The 27,757-nt window shown below is 41.1% G+C and overlaps 1 protein-coding gene across 1 annotated transcript; it reads right to left on the reverse strand.

Moving 5' to 3' along the window:
• Positions 1-3,106: 3,106 nt before the first annotated feature.
• eprs1 (glutamyl-prolyl-tRNA synthetase 1) lies at positions 3,107-25,982 on the reverse strand. The gene is made up of 35 exons (XM_040126966.1): positions 25,792-25,982; positions 23,793-23,877; positions 23,504-23,603; positions 23,260-23,416; positions 22,995-23,131; positions 22,540-22,634; positions 22,284-22,410; positions 21,906-22,098; positions 21,619-21,790; positions 21,246-21,479; positions 21,052-21,136; positions 20,085-20,144; positions 15,902-16,012; positions 14,280-14,416; positions 13,938-14,145; positions 13,709-13,821; positions 13,457-13,574; positions 12,877-13,050; positions 12,607-12,774; positions 12,127-12,342; positions 11,015-11,239; positions 10,692-10,922; positions 10,350-10,609; positions 8,183-8,234; positions 7,878-8,087; positions 7,644-7,716; positions 7,369-7,448; positions 7,133-7,234; positions 6,775-6,930; positions 6,278-6,475; positions 5,847-6,020; positions 5,446-5,606; positions 4,764-4,842; positions 4,612-4,676; positions 3,107-4,246 (listed from the first exon to the last, which is right to left on the reverse strand). The coding sequence occupies exons 1-35, from the start codon at positions 25,832-25,834 to the stop codon at positions 4,096-4,098; spliced, it is 4,950 nt and encodes a 1,649-aa protein (XP_039982900.1). The 5' UTR covers positions 25,835-25,982; the 3' UTR covers positions 3,107-4,095.
• Between the last annotated feature and the right edge of the window lie 1,775 nt (positions 25,983-27,757).

Consider the following 27,757-nt stretch of genomic DNA (forward strand, 5'->3'; position numbering starts at 1 on the left):
TACAAGATGGTGACTGCATCACCTTTCACAAATGCTTGTTGCTTGTAAACTGCAGTCCTGCAGGGATCTCGCATGCCCACGTGTGGGTCAGCGTAATGGTTTGTGTTTTGGTTATTGACAAGCGTCAAAACTAATGCAAGAGGAAAATGATCTCAGGTAGCAAACTGCAGCTTGCTTGTTGCAAATTTGATGAAAACAGACTGATCCTGACATATTTTGCATTTTGCAGTGTATGAGAACCAAACCTCTACTGTGCGCGCACACGCGTTTCACAGCCGAGTGTTATCTCTGTGGCTAGCGCCTGTTCCTCTTTCCCCTGCCATTCCTCCAAACAGTGTCAAGTTTTGAACAGTGGGGAAAAAAAGTATCAACACGTCAATAGAAACCCCTCAAACACTCCTGCAGTATAATGTGCTTTTCCACTTAAGCACATCCATATATGTTTCAAAAAAAAAAATCACAGTTTTACCAACTTATGGCAAAATTCATTAGTCCTGTCAGAGATCCAAAGCTTCAAAACCAATGATGGCATGACACAGAAGAAGTTTGTTTAGCCATATTTTGGCAAAGCTATGATTATGGGAAACACACTTTGAAAACAGAAACAGGAGTACCGCTACAGAAGTTTGACAGGTGTCGATATTATTAAATCTTATTCATCGGGTCAAATTTGAGCTAGTATGAAAATTTGTCCTGGCAATCGGCCAGAACTTCCAGGGCTCGCTCACACACCCACACACACACACAAAACACACACACACACACAAAGTGTAAACACATTCTTGAATGTCTTAAAGCATTGAATTCAACAGAAGTGAATGACAACCAGAGCAAATATTCACAGAAACTGCTACAGGGGAACCTAAATTCAACTTTTCTGAGCAGTGGGCCGCAGAATCTCCGGGGCGCAGCCAGTTTGAGAGATATGGTGATACTGAGCTGGCCTTCAGTGTTATTGGTTGTTTGCATCCTCGTGTACATGCTGTACATGTAGAAAATGGTATATCCTTGTGTATTAACTGTCTGTGTACAGTGAAAGACTGCAGGGAGCACAGCAGGAAGGATGTTGCATGGCTGGCAGTGCCTTTAAAGACAGAGAGTTAAAAAATAAGAGTTACGAGTTTTTAAAAAAAGGGAAATAGCTTCAGTACCTTAAGCTTGCTACACCAACCATACTAGCGATTTCCAGTCCCGCCTTCTTTTCGCCATAGGATGCGAGTATATTCGGGTCTGGCCGCACCTAAATACCAACTTTCCTGTGAGTACGGGGGCTGCTCTCGCGTTACGCACAGACTTGTTCTGCGCCTGCTTCCGTGACTTACGTCTCGGCTTACCCACCGAGTTTGGGAAGAGTTTTCTCGCCACAGCACGATTGCACCAGTAACTTGGGTAGCTTACAGCAGCCTGTGATAAAACCGGTTTTTGTTCTCTGTAATGTCTATGACGCCGCTACACCCGCCATAAGCATTGGCTATCACGTTTAACACAACCGACTCACTTGCCACCGGTTGACTAATGTATATTTTGTAAAGAGACAAGTCCCGGTCCGATAATGGACGCGTAGCCTGTTAACCTGTCTAGGAGTCAGTCGACGGCCTGTTGAGTTGCCTGGGTTTGATAGTGTCTGGTAGAGGGTTAGTTCAACTTCGAGAGGGACAAAAAAAAAAAAATAAAACCCTCCTCTTACCTTAGTCAGTGGGTCTCCATCTTTGCAAGCTGCTGCCGCTGCCTCGTCTGACAGACCTTTGTCGCTCATTTTTGCTGGGGGACGTTACGAAGCGGGGCCGCAGCTCGACGGGGCGGACTGACAGGGAGGGGGTCGCGGCTGAAGGATTTATAGCACAACGTGCCTCCGGTGTTAGCTTTCAAAATAAGAGGCAGACTGATGGCCACGCGTGGGAATGTACTGCTAACAAGACCGCACGGATGGAGATGAGAGACTTCAAAAGGGACCTTTAGGGGTCTTTGCCCTCTATATAATTAAGAGTGATTTCATATTTCAAACAAAATGCCTGTAAAAACGAATCATGTAAGCTATTCATTGGATTGCAATTTCATGAAGCTTTCATTTAGAAACATTGATCAATTGCTGCAAGAACAAAAAATAATATAGGTAAGAAAAGGACAAAACTATTACAACAGAAATACAAAAGGATTGATTCAGTTTACCACCATGAAAAAGTTTAACCCTCCAGCAGTGGTACAATTGTTCTTTCTGAAGTGACTGGCTGAAGGTCTATTATCATTAAGATGAACTGTAAAATACTGTGAAAGGGTAAAACATGGAGCAGTGAAACATATTTTGACAACTCAGTGGTTTGGCATAATTTTCAGGTCAACATTCACCATCCACCCCGAAACACCCGAATAGATTGTTTGAGCGTGCTGGAGCCAGCAGCATTTTATCGCATTTCCTCTCATTTCTCACGTGTTTTCAGACTGGCTTCTTCAACTATATCCAGCTCTAAGAACCTTATTAAAAGGCTCTGTTTTCAGGCTTAAAATGTTTTGCTTACTGTATGCGTAATCAGGGCAGAGACCTTAAATTTATCTGGATAATTGCTGACAATGCCTAAAGGCTAAAATAAGGGCAACATATCTATGAACTTGACCCTGTGCCAGACCCTGCCTATGTAACCAGGTCCTACCTCAAGTTTGTTTTGAAAATAAAAGGAGGAAGTGCAATTTTTGATCTGCTGGCTAGACGTGACTGAGCATTATGTAACCAAGCTTGCTGTGGAATGCATTATGTGGCCATTACATTGTATAGTTCCCCACATATAGTTACCAGTTTATTAGGCTAATACAATAATCTTGTACTATTTCACAACTTTGTGAAGCTTATAATGTTCAGTGCAATATAATGCTACATTAAAATACTGTTGTTTGATGACAGTGTGTATAAATTAAAGGTATAACCTATTTTAATCCATTACCACATTTACATTCTAAGCCTTAATTTTATGTTTACATTTTTCTGTTACACAATCTGCCAATACATTATCCCAACATATATAATCAATGACCAACTCTGCAATGCAGGGAGTCCCTAGTTTAAAGATTGTTTGCCCATCTTTATCTAGGACCAAAAACACACATAGGACAGTTTGCCATGGAGATTTGTTTATTATAGACAAGTTATAGAGTTCTTTTATGGGAGACAGGTGACAGAGGGCTACATTACTGGCTATTAACCAGATAAATAGTTCATCACAGCTGTACATCACTTGGCTCTGTTGGATCTGAAGGATTTGCATTAAGCTGTGAACCATGAGCCACATACTGCACCCAGTCCTACAAACAGAGGAAGGCTAACAAACCTGTGAGAAAAACAACTACAAGCCTGAGTACCTGCAGAGTTCCTGAGTCAGTTTGGCTGCGAGAGATGGGACTGCCGGCAGGTAAAGAGTACGTTTCCAGAGACAGAGGTCGAAGGTTTGCTTCTCATGAAATTTTTTCCATCCGTACTTGTTTTTTTTTAGCTTTCCAGATTTCATGAAGAATTCATTAATGCTGACAAAAACATTGAATTGAATAAAATGTTAAATCTGAAATTTCAAGTAGGGAGTTATTAAAAAAAAAAAAAACAAAAAAAAAAAAACAATAAGAGGTTTCCAAATGTATCTGCTGCTTTTAAGATTTCACTAGTCATATTTAGAAGGACTCCAAAAGATGACACGTTACATGCTGAAGAACTTGCCTGACAGGAAAGATTTATTATGTTCCTGGATTCTGTTGATGATTTCCATCCTTGTACAAACCACTTCTGGACAGTTAGTATTCCTCTGACATGTTATTTAGAGATCAGGCGAGACACAGCACTACAGCCATTTTCTCTCAAAATGGAATTTTACGAGTAAATATTTTCTTTCCCCTCTACTTCCTTTCAGATGCATTATAACATTGTTAACATATTCATAACATTGTTAACATATTCAGATTCAAAAAACAGATTCTCATTCTATATCCCACAGTCTGGTCACCTCCACATCCCTATTAACTTTCAGACCCACAGGAGATCAAAAAGAAAAACACAGGGTAGGAAAGCCCTTTTCAACTACGATGTTCATCCGCTTTTGAGATCAGAGCAGGTTTTCAGTAGCTGCGTCCAAACAGGGTGTAGTACTGTGCAGGCTCCTTACAGCTGACACACTCCTGACCAGGCTGCAGCGTCTTCAGTGGAGAGAAGGGGATACAGAGGCTCTTAGCTCCCATGGATGGAGCTCCAGGCTCCAGGTCCTGGTCCCTGATAAGAACAAGAGCACAAAAATCTTAAATGGTTGAAATTAGTACTCAGGGCAAAATGTGGTGAAACTGGGCAGGAATAATTATTATATCACATTTTGTGTTTTCCCAAAACCTGATATGAAAAGGGACAAATTATGATAGTGCCTTACAAATAACCCTGACTGAAAATAGTGAATGAAAACATTTTAAAGTGACTCCACGACACATAAAAACGGACAGAATGTCGTTTTTTCCCCTTCAGAGACTGCATGTGACTCAATACTTTTTACAAAACTCTGCATCAAACTCTGCATCATTTGCTCCCTCAAATAGTAGAGCAAGATACTGACTCTGTCATGTCAGACAGTGAAACATTAGACATACTTGGCAGTGGTTTTCTTGATGCAATCCTCGCACTTAATTTCTCCACAGAACGGGATCTGGACGATCTATCAAGCAAGAAAAATATCGATTATTTACTCTGGTGAGGACAGACAATGAAATGTATTGCACAGAGTGTGGGTTATTTTACTCACCTTGCCCTGGTCCAACTCTTTCTGGAACTGTTCCATTGTGTCTGCGGCTACCATGTGACTCTTCAGGTCATCTGAAGCTCTGACAAACACACACAAACACACTTTGTCTGGTATCTCATTTTTAGCTCAATCTTTCAGTCTGTGTACATCATTTCTAACACAATGCTCTCTCCACATGGCTGGCAACAGGATGGTTATTAACACCCATCTACTCCAACTGCAATACAACATTAAGTTTAATGTTGCATGCCTCCATTTTTTTTGTGCCTCAATGACAGCTACATGTACTGGTGACAAGCAGTATGGCTATCCTATAGAAATGAAATGGCAGCCCAAGAAGTACAAGTGTACAAATCCAAGTGTGCGTAAGGGTCCGACTGACATGAGAATGAGAAATTTGTTTCTGCAGGGCTAAAGCCTACCATTTTTTGTTTTTGTTTTCATATGACAATGTATCCCAGAAGGTTAAAATTCTTTCAGTAGGCTTTAGAGCAAGTGACACAGGTTTCACTGCAGTTCTTCCACACTGAAACTTACAAGTAAAATCCTTTCTTCCTCCAGAAACAACTCCTGCTTTCCTATAGTCAGTGGTTCTTGACTGGCAGATCAATAATGAAACCAAAGTCCAGTGTCAGCCAAGTATAGTGCAAGTCTGACCACGGTGTGTAGTGCTGTATCTTACTTCTTGAACAGGCTGTTCTGGATGTCCTCCAACATGGCGACCAGCCTCTTCTCCACCTCTGCCTCTGGAATTGTCACCTTTGCTCCTGAGTCTCTCCTCACTGCAACACACTGATGCTGTTGCATATCTTTAGGGCCTACTTCCAGACGAATAGGAACTCCCTGGATGAGACACACAGACGTAGACAGAAAGTGAGAGAGATTCAATGATAAAGCTGCCATAAGTGTTTATTATGTAACCATTTGTTCCAATCTGATAACTGACTTATCTTTATTGTTTACTATTCTTGTTTTTATTGTACGTCTTCAGGTTCAGCTCTTTGTAAACTATGATTTGACAATATCACATACATCAAGTTAAACAATTAATTCTACTATTTTTATTCTCATGTTATTAATGACCTTGAGTTCCCAGTGGTTGAACTTCCATCCTGGGGAGTAGTTATCTCGGAGGTCAGTCTTCACCCTGATGCCAGCATCCTGCAGCCTGCTCAGGTATTTTGAGCACTGGGCCAACAGTGCCTCCCTCTCCTCCTCTGGCAGGGAGGCAGTGATACCACATGGGATGATGACAACCTTGGAAAGAAAACATAAGTTTTAACTATATAGCATATGCTATATTTTTTTCTGTATGTATCAGTGGTTATCACAGGTCGGTGGTTTACTTAGACGGGGGTTTGTTCTTCATCTGTTCTTTTACTTCAAATAAAAACATAAGAATGGGATGAAAAAAGCAGATGTCTTGTACACACTTGAGTTAAAAAAAAAGAAAAGGAGGACAATCGTCCAACTATATCTACTGCATTTCCATGCCCGTGAGTGAGTAATTCTACCTGTAGGCAGGCGACCCTGGGTGGCAGTATGAGCCCCATGTTGTCTCCATGGACCATAGTGAGGACACCGATGGTCCTGGTTGTGATCCCCCAGGAGTTCTGGTAAGCCAGCTGCTTCTCGCCCGGGTTCTTCGGGTCCTCAAACATGATCTCAAACATCTTGGAGAAGTTCTGGCCAAGATGGTGGGATGTAGCACCCTAAGGAAGCACACGGAAGTGAAAATGGCGAGATGACATCTTGTCCTTCTTTAAAACACTGCAATGTTTACTTTGTTCTGAAACATCAGCTCTAATCAATCACTGAGTGCATTTGGATTACGTGTGAAAAAGTGGAAAATAATTACCATGAATCATTGTCTGTTTTTCTGTAGCTCGTTAGTGATCAAAGTTTCATCTAATCCAGTGTTGATATACAAATGAAACTTCATTTTTGTTCTGCTGGTCTCAGTGTAATGGGATGACAGGAACGAGTGAATGAATCCTGTACACCAATGTACCTGAATGGCTCGGCCGCTGGCAGAGATGAATGCCTCCACAGTAGTGGTGTAATCCCCTCCTGCAAACTTCTCCTTCTCTGTCTTCCTCCCTTTCACCACGGGGATCGCCATCAGCTCTTCATATACCCTGGCATACAGATCCAGGATCTGAAGCACCTATGTACACACACATACACACACACACACACGTGCACACACAATCCAAGCATACAAAGGCTTACTGTTTGGTACAATACAGTTTAAAAAAAACAAAAAAAAAAACAAAAACAGTGAAAGTACTGCAAGTACTTCTGTACAACAGTTCTACCATTGCATCACAGCACTGACACATCATGATCAGGGTTCACAGGTCCGTTACCTCCTCAGCTGCCTCCTCTTTGGTGGCAAATGCTGTATGTCCCTCCTGCCACAGGAACTCTCTTGTCCTCAGGAAGGGCTGGGGGTGTTTGAACTCCCATCTCTAAAGGGAGGAGTAGGGGAGGAAGAACAGAAAGAAGAGAGAAAAGACTTCAGCAATTCAGTAAGATGTATGGATAATGTAAATACGCGACGCTGAATTAGATTGTGTAGATGTGATTATTAGAGGACACTTACCACAACATTACACCACTGGTTGAGTTTGATTGGCAGGTCTCTGTGGGACTGGACCCATTTGGCGTAGGCCGGGTACATCACTGAGGTAAACAAAGACAGACCCGAGGTTCATACCAAGCACGACAGAGCAGCAAAACCACACCAACAGCTTCATTAAATGCAACATACATGTTGTACAACCAACTAAGATACTGTATACGTTTAGAATGTGTATTGGCATAGTTATATACAGTTTGGTCTAAAATTCAAAGTACACTAGAGCTCGTGGTTCACACCTGTCTCACTGGTGGGTCTGACAGCAATTGGCTCTGCCAGCTCGGTTTTTCCTGACCGGGTTACCCAGGCAACCTGACAAAGAAAACATCACCATTAATGGATTATTAACCTTGTGCAGTCCCACTGTATTGTTGTGCTAAATTCAATATTTTTCAATTTAGTAAAAAGGATTGCATTATTATTTTTATTGTTTACTTCCGTTAGTGCTGCAATTTATGCCCCCCCCCCTTTACCTCTGGAGCAAAGTCTTCAATGTGGGACTTTTCCTTCTCCAGGGCGGCCTGAGAGACGAACATGGGGAAGTAGCAGTTCTCCACACCCAGTTTCTTAATTTCCCGGTCAAAGAAGTCTTTAATGGCCTCCCAGATGGAAAAGGCCCAGGGCCGCAGCACATAGCACCCGCTAACATCATAATACTCAATCATCTCTGCTTTAGTGATGACCTGGAGGGCAACAGCAAAAATACATTTTCATGTTATTTCTTTCTTTCTTTATTTTTCTGGAAGTAGAAAATGGGACCTGAGCTCATTCAACTCACCTGAGAGTACCAGTCAGCCAGGTTCTCCTCTTTCTTGGCCTCCAAGCCCAACCTTTCAAGAGGAAGACAACTGGGTTAGCGTGAAACAAATGTAAAAATGAGGAACACTACAACATACTGGATAAATAACTTCAAGTCTAAATGCATGTTGAGATGTTTCTGGTCATCTAATTTTTTTTAAAAGTTGGGATTTTTATTTCAGATCCAAATTCTGTCTCAAGTTCTTTCATGATCTTATCAATGGAAGAACATATGAAGTAAGAATTATTTGTCAAATTGAAAGGAAAATGTGATGAAGTTCTGCTCAGATATGATGACAAGGCAACCTGGGAAAGGACACACCACAAACACTGGTATGTCAAGTCATGCCTGGTTAGTGAGTCTACTCCACAGGTATATCGCCGTGCAGGTTCAATGATCATTACTCCTGAGGGCATTAAAACAACTCACACACAGCCATTCCCAACCTAACCAGCCATGCACAGCCAGCAAACCAGTTTTCTGCTGCTAACTGAAAAAACAGTTAGAGAGAGACCAGCACCATGAGGGCAAAATGAGAATCCTCATTATTATAACAATTATTAGTTTTGATCTGAAGAATAAAAGTTATTTTTTGTACTTTTTGCATCTTACAAAAAAAAAAAAAAAATCTTTATATCATAAAAAACCTTTTTTGCCTTCAGCAGGTCTTCAAAATCAAAGGGTGCTAATGTGAAAAACTGCATTTAATAAATGCAGCAAACAGTAGTTTACAGCCATGTTAGCGACTCAGTGAGGCTGTACCCTTCTAACATGCTCACAGTGTTAATGCTAACACCCTGTTGCTAAGCAGGTATTATGTTTAGTGTGTTCACAATCTTAGTTTGGCCTTTTAGCATGCTTTCCTTTGCTAATTAGCACTAAACACAACGTACAGCTGAGACTAATGAGAATGACCATGGTTTGTAAGTATTTCATCATAAACAAAAGTGAAATGTTGACCTGCTGGTGGTGCTAAGGGAAAAGTCTGCTGATCACCAAAGTCATTAGGATTCATGCTCTGGACACCATTGATATCCTCTACCAAATTTCACAACAGTCCATCCAATAATACTCGAGACATTTCACTAAGGGCCAAAAATGTAAACCTCATGTTGCTGATAGAGAAAAAGTCAGTCAATGGGATTCATCTTCTGGGGACCATAAATGTCATCTCAGTTCGTCCAGTAGTTGTTGAGATATTCCCGTCTGGCCCAAAGTGGTGGACCGACAGACTGACGTCGCCATAGCTAGAGCCATGCTGCAAGCATGGCTATAAATCTGAATATACGTTATTAGTAGTGCAGCACCCACATTATGCCAGCAATCAAATTTCACCCTCCTACGGCTGACAACAGACAACAGGCAGTGATCAAGCAGATGAAAACCACACCAACCATTTAGACTCACCAAATCTGATTACAAAAACCCTCTTCATTCGTTAAGCTACAGCAGCAGAGGGTTGTGCTTCCAGTGATCCATCTTCAGTGTTCAAGTAATAAATCCAAGTATGTGCCTCTGTCCCCACAGTGCTCCAGTATTTATTTAAAGGCTTAAATATTCGACTCGTGGCATCGTAATGTTGGAGTACAACTATCCATCGACTGCCAGCCACTGTATGTAAAGTCTATCATGGTAACAATTCAACACCTCCATACAAAACAACGCATCTTGCTGAGGAGGCATCTAATTCAGCTAACTATAATGTGCTCATCAAGACAGAATTCTTAGAAGACAGTTCAGTACAAAGACTTTTTATTGGCTCAGACATTCTGACTCTGCTGGTCAATTTCAGCCAAATCATTTCCCGTACAACCAACTGTAACTGCCTATATCTATGCTTTTCATCCAGCCTGCTTGGCCTTGTGCAGAACACAGCATGGGACCGAAATATTACCACCTGTCTGTCCAGTGAGGGTGAAGGCAATGAAAGTGTGAACAGGTTTAGAAATCATAATATAGAGTCCAAAGTTGCAGAGTTGACTTCAGATACATTAAGTACAATAATACTTTGTTCCTCAATATTTTTACAATGATGGTTGTAGTATTTATTGTAATAAGGATTACCATTTTACCCAAAGTTCGGCTCTAAAAAATGCCTGGTTCTACTTCTTCACCTCTCTCCTGTTGCTTCTTTCCAGTCTCTCACCTTGTTTGTTTCTTGGATCCTTGACCTTCTCCTGAGCCTCCTGATCCTCCTGAGGATTGCTTGCCCTGACCAGCCTTGTCTCCTTTACCTTTCTTGCCTCCTCCTCCCTGTTTCTCAGACTTGTTCTCCTTCTCCTTGCGATTTTTGTCCTCTCCTCCAGTACCTCCAGAAGCAGCCACTGGTTTGTAGTCCTCTCCAGTAAGTGTCTTGTATTTGCTCTTCAGGTCCAGTAGAGTCTTCACGGCTTCATCTACCTCATCCTGAAATGGAAGAACAGTTGTTTTTTTTCCCCCCTCTCCACTACCATCTGTATTTTATTCCAACGTGTGATTGGTTCCTTACCTTGGGGGCCTTCTCAGACTTTAACTTTCTCACCAGCTCCCCCTGTAGGGCCACCTGTGAGAACAGCTCCTGGGCCTGTGGAGAAGAACTGGACAGGGTTGAGGAGGAGCTGGACTGGGTATGGGAAGGGCTAGGTGGGGTTTGCATTCCTGGTTTGTAATCCTGTCCGGTCTGCTGTTTGTACTCTGCCTTTAGAGCCAAAAGCTGCTTCACTGCAGCATCTACCTGATCCTGATGAACGGCCAGCAAGAAAAGAACCATTAGGCAAAGCAGCAGGAAACACCACAAAAACTCTCAAAGTAGGGAAAACACTGTAGTCTGACCTTGGGAGCTTTTCCAGCCTTCAGTTTCCTGACCACTTCTCCCTGTTCAGCGACCTTATCATAGAGTCCGGTGGCAGCAGGGGCAGGGCTGGAGCTGTTCTGGACTGGGGAAGGGGCAGGGGCTTTCTGAATTGCGGTGGCTCCAGGCTTGTACTCCTGGCCTGTGACCTGCTTATACTCTGCTTTCAGGGCAAGCAGCTGTTTCACTGCTGCATCAACCTGGTCCTAGAGACACAGGAAGGATACTGTCTCTCAGTCCATGGCAGTTTTTATAATCCTGTAATGCTTAAACACTGTTAAAACAGCACATGTGCACAATTGAGATTTATACTGGGTAAAAATGTTAATATTCCAATAAAATGTGGTTTTTAAATCTTGATACTGATGAAGAAAACCATATATGCAAGCATATAAAACTTCTATGCCTACGTTAATTTTCATCATCATTGGTGTGGAATCAGTCGCCTTTTAGAGGGGGTTAGACTAACTGTTGATGCGCAACATCATTTACTGTTTCCAGCTACAAGTTCTTAGTATTTATGGGGTGCATTTTAAGTGCATACATTATAAATGTTAAAATTTACCTACTCTAGAAACCTATTCCAACACTTGTTATCCAGTCGCATCATTAGGATAATAAAAAGTGAATAAAATTGCGAAAAATGTAAATGTCTTCAAATGTCTCGTTTCGTGCACCCAGTAGTCGAAAACCCAAAGTTATTCAATTTGCACTTGAATACGAGAATGTGGGCAGTTTTGCTTGTAGCCTAATTTTATGGTGATTAACTAATTAATCAATGGCCTAGACATTTCAGCTCTAGCTACTTGAAATTCAGCACTATTTCTCTGTGTTCTAGTGGTCATTCATCACCCTGATCCCTAATGTTGTCCCACTGCAAAGTCGAGTAGTGGACTAATCTGTTATTACGGTCTCAGTCAACCGAAAAATGTGTAGTCGACCAGTATTTTAAAATGGTGTTTGTATGGGTAATGAGCTATTAGTCATCTGTGATATGTGATAGTTATTTATGGCATCACACTGATATTCACAAGTATGCTTTAGGCTTTAATAAGCACCATTTTTTACTGTTTGCTATGTTGCATTTGTATACCTTGGGGGCTTTCTCAGACTTCAGTTTCCTCACAACTTCCCCCTGTTGTGCAACACGCTCATAAAGGCCCAAAGAAGTGGAAGAGTTGGTCGCAGGGGAAGGAGTAGGGGAAGCAGCGGTGGGTGGGGCCATCCCTGGTTTGTAGTCCTGACCAGTCAACGTTTTAAACTCCGCCTTTAGAGCGAGGAGCTGCTTCACTGCTACATCAATCTGGTCCTGGTACCATCAACAAACCAGCTTATTGTTGCAGGTAGTTAAGTATAAACTTGACTGGCATGCAAATGGCATGGGGACATGAGAATTTACTTGACAAACGCATGATGACACGATAATTGACTGGACAAATCACTCAGTTCGATATCAACAAATGCACAAATGACTTGGGACATGAAAGATGATTGGACAAACAGATGGGGACACAAATACTGATTGGACAAAAGGTTGTGGACATGATTTGTGGCTGGACAAATTTCCAGGTACCTTTGGTGCCTGCTCTGCCTTCAGTTTCCTGACCAGCTCACCCTGCTGGGCAACGCGGGTGAATGGGCAGGAGGCGGAGTCTGTTGAAGATGTGGGCAGGACTGGAGCAGGAGTTGGAGGGGTCATGCCTGGCTTGTAGTCCAAACCTGTCTGCTCCTTAAACTGAGCCTTCAGAGAGAATGAGAAAGAATGGTATGATAAATCATTTGAATAATTAATAGTAAGTGTCTTTACTTACAGTTTAATTTCTTTTAGTTACAGATGATGCACCTTTAGAGAAAGCAGCTGCTGAACTGCCTTGTCCACTTCGTCTTTAGGGGCTTTGGCAGTCTTTAGCTGACGGACAGCGTCACCCTGAGCTACAATGCTAGAGAACAGGTCACCAGCTGAGGTTGAGGCAGGCGCAGGGGCACACTTGGAGGCAGCCTTGGTAGCGGTGGTGGGCTAAGACAATTAGGCAGATTTACAGATGGAGAAGAAGAGCAAGAAATGGACAGGCACCAGTTTATCCCAGACATCAAAGAGACAACTGCAGGTTAATTTTAGCATTTTTTGATTGAATACTCTGGCTGTACTTGTGCCTTTCAATCTGGGCTCAAAGCCTAATACTACAGTTTAGATTAGTAATGTTACTCCCACAACTAGTGAATGCTAAGAACCAAAAAAAGAAGAAAAGCTCTGGGTTACAGCTGAACAAGTGGAACACTTTGTAGCCTGAGTGCTACTGTTGGATCATTGAGGATGTCTTTCACGATGTTAACAGGTCTGACTTAGAGATAAAATTAAAGACACAGACCAATGGTGTATAATTAAAAAACATTTGAATGGGGTTTTCTTCAGAAGTACTCACTGTGTTGCTGGCGGCCTGGCTCTTACTCTTGTCCTTGGACCCGGCAGTCGGCATCTCCTTGGTGTGACCATCAGGAATGTAGAGCAAAACACAGGGGCTCTCCTTACAGCTGTTAGGACTACAGATGTTAACCACAGTTAGACACAGACGGTAGGGAAATCAAAACAGTTAGACAGCAGAAAAGGTTGATACTGCACTGAGCAGATTCAGGTGTGTATTTGATAATCTCTATGAACAGGTCCTTTCGCTCACCTGACTGGCTCATAGGGCTGGTCACAGATGTAGAAGCCTCGTCTCTGGAGCTGGATGATGTCACCTTTCTTCAGGTTCTTCAGACAGGGATCTCCAAGCATCTTCTCCTCCAACTGAAAAAAAGGAGACAGTCAAAAAAATGTATATAAAAATGACCACAGCAAATGTATGAAAAGAGACATGTCCGACACATTAAGATAATGTTAAGGGAACACATTGCAGAGCAGACCTTGCTGTTTTTATTAATGTACTCTTTGAAGTCATCGTCTTTGGTGATGACAGCTTTGGAGATCAGAGGCTGGTAGTTGATGCAGATGGTAGGCAGGAGGGGGGCGCTGTTCGTTTCGGCCAGCCAAGTGATCTTTGTTGTCTTCTTGTAGTCCTTGTTGTCCAGGTTCAGACGAGCCTCCATGGACAACACCTTACCATCTGCCCCTCTGAGTGGTGAGAAGGGGGTGAAAACATAGGTGGAAAGGTGGAAAGAGAGGTGGAAAAGCATATCATTACTTTAACATGGCAGCAAGTGATTCTTTACTACTATATGGATTAGCTGACCAATGATTATACGTACTTGTTGATCTTGGTGATGATGAGGTTGCCCCAGTTGATGAAGGTGACCACCTCGCCCTCTGAGAAAGTCTCAGCATCCGCTCCTTCGATCAGAACTCGAGGTCCATACCAAACCTCCTTCATACCCACCTCTGCATTCTGGATGGGCACAGAAATGACTTCAGCACTAGCATGTGTACAAAGAGACAACTGTGGTACAATAACTTCTTGAAGATCCAAGTTTCCAACACTACAGCATAGTGTTGTTTGTAATTAAGAATCACTGAATTTAATCTCTATTAAAATCCAGTGTTGATATATACACTGCTTCATATGGATTCTTCCTGGAGGAAGAACAAGAACACGCTATATTTCCCTAGTACAAAGATGTAAAGCCTCTGTGCAGCTTAAAGGACCATAACAGCGGTTTTTCACAATTAGTCCAGTAAATCCTATGTGCGTACAAATTACATTATTGACGACTATTTCCCAATTCATGCCAGTGATGCTGAAATTTTTAAATGCGTTTTTGGTATCCCCCTGGGGCATATGGGTTTAAAGTCATTTTAGTACACTATCGAAATAAAGATGCAGAGACTTTAAACCTGCTCAACATAGATGATGCATCATAATGAAACGCATGTCCACGCTGGTTTTTGTTAAGTTACCATAATTTTTTAAAAAAAAACCTGCGTTGAAATCACAGAGAGAGCTGTGAACTCTTGCTGGGGATGCATTTATGTGTGGAAGTGAAGGTCTGACCACAGAAGTTCTTCCTTTAGCTGCCACATAGCATTGAATTCATAAGCCATGATGTTTGGAAACTCTACAGGAAATATAAATAATTATCAAACATGAATATAAAAACTTGATAGTTTATAATTTGATAGTTACTTGTGTTGAATGGTCAAGGAAATTTATTTTACTGAATTCAGAATGGAAGACAGTTTTAGCAACAGGACAGCACAGAAACGCTCCATTCATCCAGGTCAGATGTGCATCCTCATAGGAGGATCAGGGCTGGTTGGTAGACTTCCAGTAAGAGCTGTAGTTTCTTGGAGTAGTTTTGTCCCAACAAAGGTGTGTCCAATGATTTACTGTGATGATGTTGAAATACAACACCTCCTCCTGATGGAGTGTTAACAAGCTAAGGAGGTCTGGACCATCCTGAAAGCTCTTGGGACTTAAGTTTGATTTAAATTACAGCTCTGTCATTATACGGACTACTGAAAGAAAAGATACCAACAAAACAAAAAGAACAGTTTCAACTAGTAATAGGTATCGTATGCATAAAGTTATGGAAGACCAGATGTGATGTGGTTCAGGACCACGGTACATCTACATCTACTGTAGTGAATCAGTTTGAGCCAGCATATACCAAGAAGAAAATGGTACAGAGGTGAGCAGAGAAAGGCAGGGATCAGACAATCAGATCAACTGGAACACCAGCCTTTGGAACCAACACACTGCAGCTGGTGGAGTTGTAGCCAAATAATGCTATCCACAACAGAGTATTTTTGCTGCGATGAGTGCGACATTTGTGGACAGTTGGAGGAGTTGGAGCAAAGCTTCACTAATTTCACTAAGCACTGAAAAGTAAAACAAACAAAAAAATCATAAAAGAGGGGGAGAGAGACCTCTAACCTTTGGGTGTCTGGCAACTTCCTTCATCTCCTCTGTGGCCTCTGGGACGGAAACGGGAACCACATAGGAGGTGGACAGGGCGCTGTATCTGGGAGCAACTGGATCAATAACCTTACACACAAACAGACAAAGACACACAGACACAGACACAACAGGTCAGTATAAGAAGACTGGTGCTCTATGACAATTTCCACATACAAAATGCTGAGTAATGAAAGGGCAAAGCAGAAAATGATGAAGCTTCATTCAAAACACAAAAATACCCTGACTTGGTAAATGACAAATAAAGGAAGTCAGACTCCCAACATGAAAGACGAGTGGGGAAAGAAAAGCTGATTTCATGAGTTAATCATGACTGTATGCAGGTCAGGGAAACAAGCTTTTATTCAGCTGCTTATTCAGCCACAATCCTCTTTCACTATTTTACCAGCCAGCTTGAGTGTGTAGGAGCAGGGCCAGGACGATACCTGAATGATTTGCAGAGATAGACTAAACATCAGATAAACGTCATCCTAGCAAGGGCAATGTAGTTTAGATTATACCAGAAGATCACAGAAGAGTTTGTGGATGCTCCCAGAGGTGTTATAGCATCAAATTTAAAATATCTATCGGTTTACATTAGTCATTATTGATCATAACTTTTCACTTCTTACATCAGACATTGGAAGTTTCTCTCTTGTGATCTTTTTTTACAATAAGGTTACAGTCATTACTGAAAAAAACATTTTGAAGTTCTCAGCTGTAATCAGGACAGGCTGACAAAATGCGGATTTTCTGTGAGGAGTGAATCGGACAGTAACCTCACCATAGGGTGCTTGCGGTTAGCGATTTGGGACAAAGCGAGAAGCACTTCTGAAATCTTACATAAATGTTAAACATGTTAAATTAAGTGGATGTAATCAATAAATGAAGAGGAAACCTATCAGCTGCTCACTCAAAAAGCTGCAATGGTCTCTAAAGATGAGGGGAAGGGAAGAGATGGAGAGGAAGAGATGGGGGTCTGGGGGGGTGGGGTGGTCGCACTGGGTATGAATGTCCTGGCAAGGCTTGACTTTAACTATATTTTGAAGTTTATGTAAACAGTTTGTTTAGAGATTTAAAGCTACATTTGGAAAATCCTTCTATAAAATCCAACCATCTCACTCTCTGGTTTTAAAATCAGCCCAACTCACAGGAGGGCTTCAGGGTAGAGCATCCTGTCCACTCTAAGTAAGACAATACAGTTTCATTGTTCTCATGTCTGTTTCGGTGTTTGGGTTCAGGCTAATGCCATTTCCTGTATTGCCAAGCTACCGCAACATCCTTTCTTCTCTCTACTTGCATTAGTCTTGCAAGGTTTCTGCAGTGTTATTAAATTAAATTAAACTTAAGACTTTTTAAGATCTTTTTAATAAACACACAGAATGCCATTCGGTACCCGTTTCACATTCACACCAGTCAAAGAATGACGGAAAAAACAAACATAAGGCCCACAATGACTCATTAACTACATGAACTTATTGACATTTATATCTCAGTTTTGTCAGTATTTCTCATCTGCTTACAAAAACTCCTAGTAACATAATTACTCGATAAACATGACCTGGATGAAGTGACTGCTAATGTTTCTTGCTTGAAAGTCACAGAGCTCAGTTAAAAGACTACAAAGACAGGTAAAACTATCACAAACAGACACAAAACCACCACTAAGAAAAACAAAATTACCACAAAGACAGGCAAAACATCTACAAAGAGATGCAAAACGACACAAAACAACAACGAAGAGACACAAAAAGACTACAAAGTGACCACGTTGTTTGTAGATAAGCAGCAGAAAAGTCGATTGGCAGATTGACCAGTTAAATTAATATTTAATTTTTTAATTTAAGTTTTTGCTAAAATGACACTTCATCATCATGAGTCGCTGAGCCTCATAGCAACTGTCTCCCGACAGCCAACAGTTAGAACTAATATTACTGTCTACAGCATGCAAGAAAAAAATATTCAAGACCTTTGTACATGAAATTTAAGACTTTTTAATACCTTCTCAGGCCTTTTTTGAGAGAGCTGAATTCAATGGTTTTTAAAGACTTTTCAAGACCTGCAGATACCCTGTTTTGATGGATGTCAGATCCATGTAATTATGACCACAGAAAACTGAACCTACAAAAATGTCTCTTCAAATCTGGGATCTTTGAAAGTAAATGAGGGGGAGAATAGCAAGTGATGAAAAGCAACAAGTTGGTAATAAAAAACAAACAAACAAACAAACAAAAAAAAAAAAAAAAACATGGTGTGCAAGAGCGAACACTGATCCATCATTTTGTGATATTACCAATTCTTGTGCCACGACACAAGTTGAGCATTTACATGGGGGCCTAATTCAAAGTTGTAGAGAATCTAACCCAAAATAACTAGTTCACCAAACACTTCTTTGAATCTCTACTAGCTCCCAGGTGCAGACTATGACCTCCTTTTGGAGGACACAGGAGAGGACAAATTACAGGATTTAATGGACATGTGTCTGGTCAATACAAACTCGGCTGTCCTTGTGCTTCTTAGTAACTTTGTTCTTTGAGAGGTATTTGGAAACCCTATCTACATTTATACAATAAGTACTCTGATCATCTGTTTGGCTGGTAAAATAGTGAAGGCTGCAGGTGGATTTTCAGATAAACCAGCCCATGATGAAAGCAGAGAGGGAGTGGGTGAAAATGAGGAAGAGGAGGACGAGGAGGTGGAGGAGTACCTTCAGACAGCTAATTGGCAGCTTGGAAACAGAAGAGTGAGATGCTGTTTAATGTCAGATAAAAGAAGGGAGGAAGAGAGAGAGGGTAAAGGTAGAGACACATTTACATAGAATGGACCGTTTGCATAGTTTCCCCTCACCATTACACCTTTGTGGTTTGGTTTGTCTCTCTTACTCTGGCCCAAGCCAAGCCCCAATTTTATTTATTTATTTATTTATTTTGACTTTTACTCTTTTCAAAGTAAATGGCTTGTACTTCCCTGAAATTTAAAACCATGCACATCAATCTATTTTATCCAAGGTTAGGCTAGTCACAATATCTACCATTAAATAAACAAACTGTAAATGATGGGTATTCAAGGCCTGTGTCATTGAATTCAGAAGTATGGCCTCAATATTGGACCATTCAAAATGAATAACATTTAATTCTCCCCATCTAGTGTTACAGTGACACTTTAAATACTGTCAAGTTGAGAGCTTTAGGGACATGAAACTGTCTGAAGAGGACAGGGAGGAGCGGGTTAGTTGAACATGCATATGAGGCCCTTTGCAAAAGCAGAAGCAGCTGTTAGTTCCTAAATCTCAACGTCAAGCCAAATGTCATCATTATCATGACATTCTGGAGAATCCTAAGAGTCCAATTAAAATTCAACTAAGACTAGTCTTACATGATGAGTATAAAATGTACTTTTCAAACTGAGGTCTGGATTGCACTCATTAACTTCACACCTTCTACCTGACTCGGGGATGAAGCAGCAAGTGCCGGCAAGGAAAAAGAAAAGAAAAGAAAAGGGAAAAAAAAAAATTCACACAGAGGAAGCAACAATGATGTCCAGACAGATGAAAATGATGGACAACAAAACATGAATACAAACAACTGACAGACATGAAATGAAACAGCTGGTTTGGGTTTTGAGGTTTTCAGTGTAACTGGGGATACTGTGGAGGGAAATGGTGGGCTAATGAGGATCAGGGAAAGAGGTGGCAAATTAAAGTGTTAAAAACAGAATGAGAACAGCAAAGCAGAAAGAAGCCATGCCAGCAGTGAATCCACGGGCAATTCTCTGAACCTCGTAGCACATTCATGCATCATGTTTTATTCTGATCCATTTGGTTTTTGTGGTCGTAACTGACCCACACATCTGTAGTGGTAGAAGTGAACCTGATAAATAAAAGGACTCTGTCCTTTCCCATTACTACATTAACATACAAACTAGGTTATACTATGAGCTCTTACCCTGCAAAAATAGCTCAGTGTATTACTACTACTTAAGATAATTGGTAAGAGTCAAAGTTATCAGTGAGACCGATCTAAATATTTGTTTTTATTTGTACAGCTGCAGCCCTGCCAAACAGGCTTCAGTAAAAATGGAGTCAAATCTTTATCAGAATCATTTTTATTGCTGGGTTCAGACAATCAGACTTAAGTGCAAAATGGCAAAGAGGAAAAATTACCTTCTTATTGAAGGCCCAGATCTTGTCCCACTCCATGTTCACCACTGACCTCGATCCTCCCTAGAAAGAAGAGGATAAAAGAAAAGCAAAATATTAAATTCAGTTTTTTTTAAAGTCCTTTGTACTCCATGGACATTATATTAGAGGATAAAATTTTGACTAAATCGCAATGTTGATGTTGTGACTTCCTGTTAGCATAGACTATGGCATCCTGCCGTTTAAAAGATGCTACATCTTGATATGCTAAGTGCCTCTAAAGGACATGACATATCATTTTTTACATTAAAGAACATAAAATAGAGCATGCTGTTATCATGTTTAAATAATCCTGTTTAATCTCATCCAGCTAATTAGGTTCTTTGAACACAGTTTACGTACTGATTTGTTAATCATGAATGAAGTTATCTTGAGCTCACACTTTGAATAAAGGCAAAACAAGTATGACTGGCTATCTGCTGATCATCAGTCAAGTTTATCTCTTTTGGCTCACAGTATCTCAACATTTGGATTGGTTCTTTTTTAGTGTACACAGTTACTTTGTTTTATATTTTATCGAGTATAACTGTACGTAATTAGACTGTGATAATTAGCTGAAATCAACAGATCATAATGATTTTTCAATAACCCACGTTCTCTTAAAAAAAAATTTCATTGTATCTCTGAGATATGAGCCATTTGTACCTGAAAACAAGTTCATGTATGGAATTCTTCCTAAAACATCTTTGTCACTGGCCATCCTGAAATGTCAATTACCTGCACTTTTCCAGGTGTGGGCTTTAAGACCTGTTGCTCTGACAACAGCACTAATAAAATTTGCATTAAATATTCACGTATGAAAAAGGGAGGGATTTAAGAATTTTATATATTTCGTATATCCTTTATCAGTCTATCAAATTGAGCTCCCATCTTTGTTTTATAAAGATGTATTCCCTGCTCCTCTCTAGCTGTGACGGGCTGACAAATGTACCTGGGCTGCTATGAACTGTTTCAGACCCTCCACAGTCATTCCTCTCCTCAGGACTCCTCTGACAGTGGGGAAACGAGGGTCATCCCTGGAGGACAAAGCAAGAAAGAGTCAAAAGAGAACATGGGGGTAGGGAGGGAAAAAAGTAAAGTGAAAAGAGAAAGAAGAAATACTGGGGGAAATTTATTTAAACCTACCATCCGTCGACGTATCCCTGGTCGACGAACCAGGTGAGCTTCCTCTTGGACAGCACGGTGTTATTGAGGTTGAGTCTGGAATACTCCCAGATGTAGGGTTTCCTGATGCGCAGCGCATCGATTATCCAGTAGAACTGCTCGTCACGGTCGTGGTACTCGGTGGTCCTAAGAGCATGGGTTACACCCTCCAAGCTGTCCACGATGGGGCAGGCAAAGTCATATGTTGGGTAAACTCTGGAAGGAAAGACATGGACAGTTTTGACAATTAATATCTGTTGAATATTTGAATATTTGAATAGTGGATGCAAATACTCTAGATGTTAAAGCATAAATTGTTGTTTTTAAAAATCATTAAGACTAATAAGTCAAGTACTTGTAGGTGCTTCCGGTGCGGGGGTGGATAGCGTTCTTGCAGCGGTAGAGGGTGGGATCCCTCATACAGCCGTTGTTGGACTTCATGTCAATCTTGGCCCTCATGCAGCAGGTCTGACCAAACTCTGTTCCAGCTTTCATCTCCGACCACATCTTCATGTTCTGCTCTACCGCTACAGAGGAGAGAGAGAAGTTGCATATTACAGCTTCAGACCATTCAGAAATTTGCATATTGTAGCTTCAGTATTCACTGTGACTGGTTATCATGGTATGTGTCCCTAGCCGTACTGTTATTTCTGCATGTGGACTCAATGCGCTGCTCCCTCTCCTGCTTCATCTGTTCAGGAAGGGTGTTGTCGATGTAGGCTTTGCCTTCAGCAAGCAGCTGTTCAGCAAATTGCATTATGATGGGAAAATGGTCACTTGTGTAGGTGAACTGGTCTGGATGAATCTGGAGCATGGCAACATCTTCCAGGATCACCTGAGGAGAAGCAAACATGTGGAAAATAAGAAAACAAAGTCTTTTTTATTGGAATTTTTTTCATCTGAATAATGAAAAAAGAGTACTGTTTTCAGTTTCTTACAGGTGGTCTGGAAATATTATGGCTAATTCACAATATTCACAATTCTATTTTTCCATTTGCTCTGAGACCTTGGATGCCTAACCTTCTCAAAATCCTCCTTTTCCTTCTCAGGGTTGGTGTCGTCGAAGCGCATGATGAGCTTGCCTTTAAATGTGACCTGGTAGTGCTGGTTGAGCAGAGCAGCCTTGGCATGGCCAATATGAAGGTATCTAACCACAGAAAGACAGAAAAAAAAAAAATCACCCTGTTAAGAAAGGGATCAAACTCCGAGTACACAATTAGGGATCTAATGCTCATTTATAATCTGAGCATCTCCTAAACTCCAGATCAAGCCTTACCCACTGGCCTCAGGAGGGAATCGAACCACCACTTTGCCCATCTCAGCTCCTGGCAACTCCACGAACTTTCCAACATCCTGCTTCTTCTCGTGAGACTGTCGAACACAGACACAGTTAGTCAGGAATATAGAAAAAGCGCATTTCTCTCTTTAGTCTTATTTTAATCATTGATATTTTAATCTTAAAATTACAAACGTAATAATCAAAAATCAAATCAATCAATCAAGGTTTTGGTTTATCAAGATTAACAGTTTAGTTTCTACACAAGTTTGTGTTAGTTTTGTTAAAAGAAAACATTTTCACATCAACGTTTCATCTTTTTCAACTGGGTTTACATTCATACAGTTTCACACATTCCATGTTAATGATCTCCCAGTACCAAACATTCTTTTTCTCCTAATGTTGTAAAAAAATCTATGTTAAAACCACTAGTGAATGGCTGAAATTACACTTACATTGGATTTGCTCATTGGCGCTTTCTTACTGGCATACTTGTTGTCCACAGCAGTGAAGGGAACCTGTGCGCTCAGGAAAGAGAACCAGCGACTGATGTGGGAGAAGGATTTGCCCTGGCTTGGCCATTCTTCATGACCTGCAGAGATAAAAACCACAACCTGTAGTGTTACATTCCACCTGTTTAACTGCAGAAATTCCACACTGAAACAGACAGAGAGTAAAATACGTGGAGATCCAAACTGGCACATCCTGGATGGTACTGACCTTTGAGGGCGGCCCAGACAGAGAGATCAGCCAGGGTGAGAGCATGTCCGACCAGGAAGGTCCGCATGGAAAGGACCATGTCCAGTTCACCCAGTGCCACGGTCAAACCAGGCTGACCACACAGATGGCGAGCACTGAACTCCAACCAGTGGTCGACCTGCAGAGACCAGACAGAATCTCAAATGAGAAGCAAGAACCCCAAACTGTTGCAAAATATCTCAAATACACACAGATATACACACACCTCAGTCTGCTCCATCATGTTGGCTCCATAGAGGCCAAGAGCGGGAGCCACCCGAGCTAAGTACCGACTGATAGAGTTGGCATCATTGAACTGGATCGCACTGAGGGAGGGACAGAGAACACAGATGAGATATATCAATAATAAAAACGTTAAGAGATAAATTGCACAGCCTCTAGCCCTATCAACAGACACACATTTCTACATATCCCCATTTACTTCTTTGGTTCTACAGTGCATGTTGGAGCTCAGTTAGATCGCTGAAATTTGATGAAATAATTGTGTCACTCACTCTGAGACGTGAAGGCGGGTGTTTTTGCCTTCCTCCACCAATACCTGCACACTGTCTTTCACATGCTCTGCGGCCAGAAGCGCCCCTGCAGGACAGAAGAGGAAATAAAGTGTTTGTTGGTGTGTGCTTGTAATTCTGGGTAAACGTGGCTGAGCAGCCTAAACAAAGTCACTTTAACAAATGTTAAGGGCAATTGGACGTGCTTAGGATTCATGAAAATGCTTCGCCTCTTATCCGAAAGCCTTCTTCAGTTCACAAAAACCATAACTTACATGACTGAAAATATTCACAGACATTGATTTCTGAACCAGTTGAACTGGTCCTATGGTGCAAAACATGCACACTGCAGTATTTCGTTTTACTCTGCCCAACCCACAATCTTTAGCTCCACCTGCTTCAACAGCTGTGCACTCAGTAATTATGTAGCCTGCTTACCTAATACATGTCAGTACAAGTGTTTATATGACTTCATATCGTTAGAGGTAATAGTAATATGGCTAAATTGTAGCATCAGGGTTCTCTCTACATAGACATTTCTCTGGGAGTTTTAAATTAAGTTAATAAAAAGATTAGAAAAGTAACAATCTAAATTTCAACACATAATATAACATTAAAATGTTGGATACATAACAGACTCCTACTGTCTAATAATGTAGTTCAGCTTCAATGATGTTGGGCGTTTAGGTAAGAGTTTAAATTCGTCCAATTACAGAATCCCTTTTCTCATACTTTCAGCACCCATGGCTGTCTGTTTTTGTCATACACAGGCGTATCTTACATCTCAATAATCCACCACAAATGTCTGATGGAGGAGCTGCAGAGATTGTTTTACTTTTGGTCATTTCTCCTCTGCAGAGGAAAACTAGGTTTGTAATCACCACACCTGTACGCTGACCAAGGCACTTTCCAGGAAGAGTGCTGGTGCTATACACATACAATAGATAACCAGTATCCAAAAAACATAATGCACTCCCAATCCAACACGCCACGTTTCAGGGTGCTTGCATCAGCCTGCTGAATTCACTACAAACGCACGACGGCGCTGTCAGTGTCAAAGCTAGTCATTACATTAGCTTATCTTGGTAGAAAAACCTTGTTCACACTTCATTGAACACGACACAATGAACTCTCACTCATTAACAAACTATGTCCGGTTATACATACATTTTAGCAACGTGTAACGTTGTATATGTCTAAACGCAAACAGAGTAAAGCTAGCCAGAGTTAGCTAATGTCAGCATTTCAATGAGCGTTATGACCCTTTGAAGTCTACGATTTATCCATGATCATTTCCGAGTTCATAAAGACTTTTTTGCATACAATAAACCGATATTACATCTCTTGCACAGGGAAAGTTTAAAGTGGACGACTATTGTGTAAGGTAGCTGCTGTAAACAAAAGGAAATTTTAACAAACTCTCCACATGTTCTTTTGTGAGTGCCACGGCGGCATGCTAGCTAGCGTTAGCTTGTTCGCTATACAGACAGGTATACACCCTCATGAGCCGCCGGCTAGTAACGTTAAGTAACCCACCCCGTTTGAACGTATATGGACGTACAGTCAAACCAATTTCTATTCATATATAGATCAAGTTACAGGCGTTGCTACTTTGCAGAAGAACTTACAAAGCTACCTCGTAAATCGTGATATGTGAGTTTGCCGTACCCACTATTCAATTTGTTTGGTTTCCAGTAAAGTAAATTATACAATCTTATTTGAAAATTAAAGTTTTATTATTGTTTTCATTTATTTTCATGCCTGCCGCATTAACCCGGTGATCCTAATGACAACTCCAATGTCTTCACTCTCCGGGAGGCAGCTGTCCAACATTTGAACATACGCAAATAAACATTAAATTGGAATATTTTCCAACTGGGTTCAACTCATTTGTTAGGTTGACACGCAGCAGCCACTAGCTAGCAAAATGTCACTGAGTGCTTGCATGCAAAACACACGACTCACTGAAGAATTTCTTCAGGGGTCGCGGGCTGCAACTCACCAAGAGGCGGGTTGTTTGTGTTGATGGTGAGGTTTAACGCCATACTGTGTAATCCTTCTTCCACACAGGAGGTGAAGCCTTTTCGCTGTTTAGGAGACCCAGCCAAAGTTTACAGACAGGGAGAGCTACTCTCCACACCAGCAGTCAACTGCTTGAAGAGACAAGAAAATTCTTCCTTGGTTTTTATGATGGTTAACCAACAACTTGGTGGTGCAATACTGCCACCAACTGTACAGGAGTATAAATGTATATAAACTAATATGATGGCCAGATAGAAAGTAGCACAAACCAGCACTTGCAGGACCCCTGGATTTCTGAGGCCCTATGCCAGTTTCCTGCTCTACCCAGTTGATAATCCAGCCTTTCACAGATCAACTCTAAAGGGCTTTCTCTGTGTTATCTATGTGAAAGTGGTTTTACAGGTTCAACGACAAATCTTCAAGGCCTGAACTTGAATCCTGTAAATTTAGTGACACAGTCTAGCCATGTTTCAGTAATCTGGCGATTATAGACTAATATTACGGAGCATCAATACAACAGTGGCCTCATAACACAGCCCTGTTCTCCGTTCCTTGACAAAATATTGATACAGCAGCATTCAAATTGCTTGACAGCCAGTGGGTGAAGAAATGTATTAGTGATTGTTACTTATCAGGTTAGCAAGTTATTGTATCATCTCACAATATCATTGTTTATAAAGCTCAGGAAGTGTTTGTGGCATTCTGCCTTCATACTGTGGTTGATTTTTTAATAGAAAAGCAAAAGATGAACTGCCTCGACTCCTCACACCAGTTTCGTTCAACAGCGCATGGCTATTATCTTATTTCATATTTTTAAATAATTTGAATCATACAATGAAATACTTACAGTATATTACAATATATATTTAAGACATGTAAGATGGGATACGTAAGATTTTTTTTTAAAATTCAGATGGTGTGTTTCTGAAGTCAGAAAATTATTTGGGCTCTCTTAATACATCCAATACCTTCATGCTCCCAATGTCAGGTGCCTCATGTGTGGGAAAAACAACAAGATGCATGTCCAAAGCCTAAAGCAATGAAAGCGGATGGCACAACTTTACTGCAAAGTGGGAGACATTGAGCTCATTACATGAAGAAATCTGAAATAGTTAAACAATACAAGGATGGTGGTTTACAAGCTATTGATTTTGAATTCTTAAATGCTATGTTGAAATCTATTTGGCTTATGGTGGGACAGGCTTTCAGGATATGAAGCATCTCTCTGAGAGGATCGCCAAACATGAAAGCAGGAGTCATCTACACAGCGTGGTAAAATTGGGCTGGCTAGGCAGAGCAAACTTAGCTACCCATACTGACAGCGCATACAGAGAACAGGTAGCTTTGTGCTCAGTTGAATCATCATCTGTGTTAAACTGTGTGGAAAATGTGAAATAGCACATTGTGTAAAATTGTAAAATTGTGTAATTTTATAATAAGTCCCTGATCTTGCCTCTGTCCAAGGACATAGTTGTTTCTCTGCCATGTTTTCCACCTGTTCCACCCAAAAATAACATTATGTATACTGCTTTTTTCTCGTTCAGAGTAAGAGTTCTTTGAAGAACTGGACAAAGAAAAGCACCTGTCACAGCTGTTCAGTAGGAAGGTGAGGACAAAAAACCTTTATAATCTACAGTATATGTATCTGTTACATACAGTCACTCGGTCTTCATTCTGTGTCTCTGAAGGTCACATTGGAGGACCTTCAAAATGTTCGTCTCAGTCATCTGCCCACAAGTAGAGGAGGATGTAGAACCCTCCTCTCTTCCCTGTTCAAAAGCTGCTGAAAACTTTCGCTGGCTTTCAGGTAGCAGGCAGTCCACTCTCTGCAGAGGACACAAAACCAGCGGAGCTCTTGGAGCTTGAACAGAGCACTGAGCTCCTGGTACCAGAGGTGGTGGACACTGCCCTGATGTTCCTCCCAGAAGGACCAGGGATTGAAAACA

Source organism: Xiphias gladius, chromosome 1 (assembly GCF_016859285.1).
Source record: "Xiphias gladius isolate SHS-SW01 ecotype Sanya breed wild chromosome 1, ASM1685928v1, whole genome shotgun sequence".
Lineage (NCBI taxonomy): Eukaryota > Metazoa > Chordata > Actinopteri > Istiophoriformes > Xiphiidae > Xiphias > Xiphias gladius.

Coding starts and splice junctions, on each gene's coding strand:
- eprs1 (XM_040126966.1), bottom strand. CDS start 25,834: ATGGCGTTAAACCTCACCATCAACACAAACAACCCGCCTCTTG. Junction 22,411..22,539: donor TTCCCTCCTGAGGCCAGTGG/GTAAGGCTTGAT, acceptor TTCTGTGGTTAG/ATACCTTCATATTGGCCATG. Junction 13,822..13,937: donor ACATTAATAAAAACAGCAAG/GTCTGCTCTGCA, acceptor CCTTTTTTTCAG/TTGGAGGAGAAGATGCTTGG.